This window comes from Gracilinanus agilis, unplaced genomic scaffold (genome assembly GCF_016433145.1).
Source record: "Gracilinanus agilis isolate LMUSP501 unplaced genomic scaffold, AgileGrace unplaced_scaffold20130, whole genome shotgun sequence".
Taxonomy (NCBI): domain Eukaryota; kingdom Metazoa; phylum Chordata; class Mammalia; order Didelphimorphia; family Didelphidae; genus Gracilinanus; species Gracilinanus agilis.
The window spans coordinates 1-6,958 of NW_025351506.1; the positions used below are offsets into that span (position 1 = coordinate 1).

Sequence of the window (6,958 nt, forward strand, 5' to 3'; positions counted from 1 at the left end):
CCCGCCCAGGCCCAGGCCGCACCTCCTCTTGAGCTCCTGGATCCGGGCCTGGAGCTGCTCGCCGTCCTTGGCCAGGCTGCGGTACTCGCTGCGGCAGCGGTTGTACAGCACCTGCGCGAGACAGAGCGGGGGCTGGGGAGGCGCCGTCGGGGCCCCGGGGCCCTCGGGCGCGATGGCGGCCCGGCCCCCCGGCCGCCCCCACCTCGGCGTCGTTGTAGGCCTTCTTCTTGCGGATCAGGTCCTCCTTGGCGTGGATGCAGCGCGGCTCCAGGGCGATGGCCTCCTCGCTGATGTGCTCCAGCTGGTCCTGGATGGCCTTCAGCCTCTCCTCGGCCGCCTGCACCTTGGCCTGCCAGGACGGGGAAGGGGGCTGAGGAGGAGGCCCGGGGAGACGAGGGGGGCCTGGGCCGGCCTGCTCCCCAACCCTTAAAGGAGGCCTCCCTTGGGGTGCAGGCCCCGAGCTCGGCACTCCCGCCAGGGGTGAGCTGGGCCTGTGGGCCCACTTACGCACGAGGACGGACACAGGGGAGCGCGTCCTGCTCGTCCCCACTGTTAAGTGGCGGCCACTAGTGCAGACGGAAGCCTCGCACTCGGGGGCTTCTGAAATGTGTCCACTGACTGCCCGAAAGGAGGAGCGATGGGCAGCGCCAGGACGACAGAGTTCAAGTCCAGCCTCGGACCCCTACGAGCTGGGGACCCGGGCAAGTCTCTTCCCTGCCTCGGTCCCCCCATTTGTAAAGCGGGGATGATAGTGACGCCGGCTCCGGGCTGTCACGGGGCGCCCCTTGGGAGGTTCGGGGCCCGGGGACCCCCGGGGCAGCCAAGCCTAGAAGGGGGCAGGGAGCGAGGGGCTCTCAGAGGCCTCACCTGCCAGGCCTCCACCTTCTGGCTGAGCCGGGCCGTGCGCTGCTCGCCCACGCCGATGCTGGCCCGGATCTCCTCGGTCTCACTCTCGTACTCGCCCACCTAGGAGACAAGGAGAGGGGAGGGGGCGAGTGGGGGGCCTGTGCGGGGCCCGTGGGGGAGCTGTGGGGGCCGGCACTCACCAGGGCCCAGGCCATCTCGTGCTTGAGCTCCTCCAGCTTCCTCTTCATGACGCTCAGGTCGGCGATGCTCTGGAAGCGCTCTTCCTTCTCCAGGCACTGGCGCCGGAGCTCCTGCAGGCGCTGTGAACCCCCACATGGCAGCTCAGACCTAGGCCCAGGCCCAAAGGCAGCGAGGCTCGGGCAGAGAAGGGCCGCCCAGAGGCCGGGACGGGAGCCCCTGGTTCTCGCTCTCCAGGAGGGGCTCCAGCCCCCTCCAAGGACCCCCCGAGCAGCTCTCTGGTTACAGGGCAGGGGGAGCAGCTGAAGGCCGGGCAGGCGTGCCCTCGTGTCTGGGCAGTGCCAGTGGCCGTCGAGTGCAGGGATGCTCCAGAAATGCCCCCCTGAAGCAGGATGCCTTCCCGTGTTCCCCGGTCTCCTGGGCACCCCATCTCTTGGGTCATTGGCCACTCTAGAGACTAGACTGTGGCCCCACACAGATGACTGTGTGTGGGGGGGGCAGGCCCAGGCCTGGGCTCAACACCCAACCCTGACTCAGAGTCGCCCCTGATGCAAACTCTTCTGACTGCTGCCTCCCAGCCCTGCTTCCAGGAAAGATGCCACCCTGCCACCCCCAAGCTGGCTGCCGTCCTGTGCTTCTGGCCTTTCCTCCCCCCCATCCCCTCACAGACCCTGAGGAGGCTCCGACCTCAGGCCTCTCCCCAGTCCAGCCCTCCGGGGCCCAAAGTGTGGCCGGGGCCTGACCCTGTGGCGCCCCCCTGCCTGGAGCTTCTTGGTACTCGCTTCCCAACCCGAGGGTCCCCAAGCTCCCCCTCCAGGGCCTTTGGAGCCTGACAGTGCCCAGGCAGAGCAGGGGCCCTTTCCTGTCTGGGGGTCCTCAGTGCCCACCTGGCATGGACCTGCCCCTTCTTAGCTGACCCCTGGGGCCACCCAGGCATCTGCCGGGCCCTCGCCCACCTCCTCTCCTTGCTCGATCTGGTCCTGGGTCCTGGCCTTGGTCTCCATGATGTACGAGTAATCCTCCCTCATCTGCTCCAGCTGGGTGGCCTTCATGAAGAACTAGGCCGGGGAAAGGCAGAAACCAGGCTGGAAGGGGCACGCGCCTCACCAGAGCCATGTCCAGGGACCCCCAGGGAGCCTGGGCAGCGGGTGCGAGGACCCTCCCACTGGAATGCTGAGGAAGGGATGTGGCCGGAGGCCCTGCCTGGGGGGCGGCACGAGGCCTGGTTTTCCCTGACCGTCGTTCTGACCCCAGGTCTGTCCTCCCAGAGGAGCTTCCGAGGGCACCCCGATTGCCAGGGCTCCCCAGACAGTTTCCCCGCCCCACAGGACTTTGGGTGGTTTTGGTCCATTTGGGGTTTTCTTGGGGGAGATCCTGGAGGGTTTGGCCATCCTCTTCTGTAGGCCATTTTACAGGGGGGTGAAATGGAGGCCGTAACACAACGTGGATCTTCCCAACTCTGGACCCTGTCTGACGAGCCCAGGTCAGAGCCCCCGACAGCCGGAGGGAGGTGGTGTGTGTGGGGGGGTCTCTGGCAGCTGTCTGAGGCCCACCTTGTACTTGTCACCTTCATTCTTGGACTGCAGGAACTGTTTGCTCATCTCCTGGGTCAGAACCGAGACGGGGTTGTCCACCTAGAAAAGCGAGGCATGAGGTGGCTCCCTCGAGGTCCCGACCCACACACAGACAGACAGACCTGTGTTTAACCCCTTCCCTGCTGTCTCACAAGCCTCGCTGGCTCCTGGTTTCACAACCTAAGAGGGATGAGGGCCGAGCTATGGGGGTCAGGTGACTTGGCCAGGGTCACACAACAGCTGCCCACATGGTCCACAGGACTTGGGGCGAGCACAGGGACAGCCCAAGATCATGTGACAACAGGCCGATGCCCATCTGTCCTCTAATGGTCGGGGCAGACCCTGGCACGGTCCACCCCCGCGGGCCCAGCCCGCCTGGCTCCAGGAGCGGCTGTGGAGGCCTCAAGGGTCTCCCCCAGCTAGAGGCCCGGGCCAGCCTCGATGACTGCCCAGGGCCCTCTCAGATGGAGATTTTCTTGATCCTTTCAAGGATGCCGACGCCAGGCCAACGGCCATCCTCAGAAGCTGCTATGACGTGCCAGGCCCACGGTGCCCCCAATAAGAGCCCACGGGGGCACAGAACTTGGCATGGTTGGTAAAGCGCTTCACGACAACCCTAGCAAGCGGTGGTTTTAAAGGGGGAAATTGAGGCAGGCACAGGCTAAGTGATGGGGCCACGTGGCTAGTCAACACCTCGGGCGGCCTTTGAACTCGGGGTCCAGGGCTCCCTGAACGGCCTCTGGTGCCCTCTGGATGCCCGTATCAAAGGGCACTCTCAGACCTGGACGCGCTGGTTTTCTCCACTAGTCAGCCACGGGGGGAGCAGCAGGCCCCCCTCAGGAGGCATGGAGAAGGGCTGGGGGCCGAGAGGTGCCCCCAACCCAAGGCCAGTCCTCCTCAGGGGTACCAGGTGGAAGCTGGAGGCTCTAGACAGCCGTGTCTACACGTGCCCAAGGTGTGTGCGGCCTGAGCCCGGGCAATGAGGGGAGCCCAGAGGCCCGGCCTGGAGGGCCTTCCCTAGCTCTTGGCTCCTCTCTCTATGGGTTCTGCGTGTCCAGGCCAAGACGGCCCCACAGGGAAAGGCCGCGGCCCGCTGGGAGCTGGGCTCGAAGGAGAAGCCGGGCACCGTGGCCGTACGAGCATCAGCAAAGGGAGGGCAGAGGAGAGGCCAAGCAGACGGGCCTGGAGCCCGCCCCAGATGCCAAGGTGAGAGGGGAGCCCCGGCAGGGCCTTGGCCACAGGCACCTTCGGGTGCCACGCAGCCACTCTGCCCGCCTGGCTGGCACCAACGTCTCGTGGTTACCTGGATGTTAAAGTGGTCCAGGATCGCCGTCAGCTCTTCCTTCTTCGAAGAAACCAGGTTCCCTGGAGGGGAAACGAGAGCAGACGGTGGTGACGTGAAACGTCAGAGACTTGGCCTGGCACTGCCTGGCTCCTCCCCTCCTCCTGATCTGTGCCCCTGGGGACTCCCAGGGATCTTGGGGGGGGGGTCAGTCAGAGATGAGGGGGGCTGATGCCCCTCAGCTTCCTCCCCAGAAGTCCCCCTTTTCCCGGACCCTGCCTCCAGTGGGGCTCGCAGGAAGGCTCAAGGCTCATCAGGAAAATGGAGGAGACAGGCTAGAGCCCCGAGGGAGTGTGGGGGGCCCTGCCCAGTGGAGTAAATGGTGCCAGTCTCCTCTGGGGCCTGGACATAGGTGCTATCCCAGGCCAAACTAAAGGCTGGAGGAGGCAGGCGCTTTGTCAGAGAGTAAGAAATGGAAGGAATCGAGGGGATTTGGGCAGCCGGGGGCTGAGGGGGGGCAGTCACTCGGACCCCAGCAGGGGCCAGTCCTGGAGCTCATCCAAACTGGCCTGTGGTGTGAGGTTGCTCAGTTGTGGCAAGTGGGACCTCTGGACCTGCTGCTTGGAGACCCCTGAGGGGGCCTGGGAGAGCCGGCCCAAAAGGCATAACTGGACCAAGGCCGGTGCCGGGCCCTTTCTCCCACGTCCCCAGAGATGCCCATCTCCGCCGAACCGCAGCCCTGCGCTGACCAGACGCTTGGGGGAGGGGCCCATCCACTTGGGAAGCAGATGAACTCCGGTCTCACCCCATTTACGGTGATTGTTCCCCCACATTTGGGGTCTGGCCTGAGGCTGAGGAAGGGGAGACGTGGGGGCAGAGCAGACTCCTGCATGGCAGGGGGCAGCTGGGCTCTCCTCTGGATGTCACGTCAAGGCCACCTGACAGGGGCCAGAGCTCGGTGACCGACGAGGACGGTCAGAAGTAGCTCAGGGCACCCCAGGAGGGCTCCGGTCCCACCACCTTCTAGCATTCCTGCCCGCCTGGAGGATCCCGTTGGGCGACAAGGACGCCAGGAAGGCCTGATGGTGGGGCATCCCCTCTACTGCCACGGGGCACACGTGTGGGCCTGGTGTGGTTCCAAGAACTCCAGGAGCAGCCCTGGTGGCCCCTGCGTGGGGGGGACAACGCTCTAGGGGCGAGGGGCTCCCCACTGAGGGACCGGGCTGAGGAGGGCCTCACTTTCCTGCCTGGGAACCCCTCAAGGGCAGAGGGTGACGGCGAGGCAGTTGGGCTCAGCCTACTCGCCCAGGATGTGGCCAAGGCCGGATCTGAACCCAGAATGATGCCACAGGGATCCTTTCTGCCATTCTTGGTGCCCCTCCCCTCCCCCTGGCACAGCCCAGCATCTCCCTGAAGTTCCAACAACCAGCTGCCTCGCTCTTTAGTCTTTGGGCGCCGGGAGAAGGGCTCTGACTGGACTTCAGGGTGAGCATCACCCCCTCCCCAGGGCAGAGAGCAGCCCTTCCAGGGTCTCCCTGCACCCAGTGTCCCTCTGAGGCCTCAGGGACGGCCCTGCTCTTGGTGATGAACCTTGACCGGCCAGACAACACCTAGAGGGGTCTCGGCCGGGGCAACCACCAGCGTCACCCTCATGGCACAATCAGGGCATTTTGTTTTGGACTGACCAGGAACTCCTGAGAGGTCACCAAGGGAGGCCCTGGGGAAGGCCCGAGGGTCCAAGGAGCCCCCCAGGGGTCAGCAGGGCCCCACATGGACAGTGCCACCTCGGCAGGGGCTGGAGGAGGGAATCTCATGCCCACGAGCTGTCTTTGACGCTCCACTCAGCCCATTTCTGTGCCCTCCTGAGAACATGTGGCTCCAGCTTCCTCCGTGGGAGCCCCCCAGCCCGCACTCACCCCTCTGCCCCCCGCCACACTCGCCCTCCTTCCCCCCAACTCCCCCGGCCGCACTCACCCGTCTGGCCCTTGAGCTTGTAGCTGCGGCTGCCCTCGACGCTGATGTGCTGGTGCACCGTGATGGACTCGCCATACACGGCCGGCTTGAAGGCATCCTCGCCGCGGTTCCTCAGCGTGATGGACACGGCAGCAGAGCTGGGGGCCAGAGAGTGGAGTCGGGGGGTGCCTCCCAGGCCCCCTCCCAGCTCCTGCCTTTCCCACCATCTCCAGCCACCGACGCAGCCAACAGAAGCTGCTCAGGGCATTCGGGGGCTCCAAAGCCGCCCCTTGAGCTTGTCTCTCGTGGCATTGGGGGAGGGACGGTCAGCCTTCCGCCCCTCCCCTTCCCCCAACCCCTCTAGCCGTGGAAGCTCATTTTGCCCCCTCTCCCCACCACCCCCAGCCATGGCCTGAAGCCCAGCATGTCCGGCCCTGCCAGGCTCTGCTCCACCCAGGAGTCCAGTGAGACTCGGGCTCTGCCGGCCCCAGCATGAGAACCTCCGGCCTTGGAGTCGGGCTCTCTCCGGCCTCCAGTACCTAGATTTGGGGCCAGAGAGGTCTGGGAGGCCCCCAAGGCCAAGCGCCCCCTTTAGCAGATGAGGAAACCGAGGCCTGGGAAGGGCTGCAGCTCTAGCCCCGAGCCAGAGAGGAGTGAGGGGGCTCCCGCTGGACGTCGGCCTCCTCATCTCGAGGTGGCCGGTGGGTCCCTTCCCTCCTGCGTCAGGACAAGCACCCGCTCCGGGGCAGCAGGATGGACGGGGCTGGGCAATGGGAGTGCAGAGACTCGACCAGGGTGTCTTGGCCAAGACACGTCTGAGGCCAGATTGGAACCTGGACCCTTCGGCTCCGGGCCTGGCAGAGACTGTGCCAAAGGCTGCCCAGGGCTGAGCCAGGACACGGCCAGACCCTGTGTGCGGAAAGGCTCGGGGGCAGGAAGGCCTGGGAGGCTCCACGCGCTGCCAGGCTCGGCCCCAGAGTTTGCCTGCCCTGCCAGGGTGCCTCCCTTACTCTGTCTTTGAGGCTGGGGGGAGATATGGGGGGAAGAGAAGGAGGAGGAGGAGGAAGGAGAAGAGGAGGAAGAGGAGGAGGAGGAAGAGGAGGAG

The 6,958-nt window shown here is 65.7% G+C and overlaps 1 protein-coding gene across 1 annotated transcript; it reads right to left on the minus strand.

Moving 5' to 3' along the window:
* Nucleotides 1-22: 22 nt before the first annotated feature.
* Nucleotides 23-6,011, minus strand: LOC123254343 (structural maintenance of chromosomes protein 6-like; the record flags this gene model as incomplete). The annotated part of the gene is made up of 8 exons (XM_044683383.1): nt 23-111; nt 203-349; nt 868-966; nt 1,047-1,166; nt 2,001-2,102; nt 2,598-2,678; nt 3,922-3,983; nt 5,875-6,011. Coding segments are annotated over 8 exons (837 nt in total), but the record flags the coding sequence as incomplete, so codon positions are not given.
* Between the last annotated feature and the right edge of the window lie 947 nt (nt 6,012-6,958).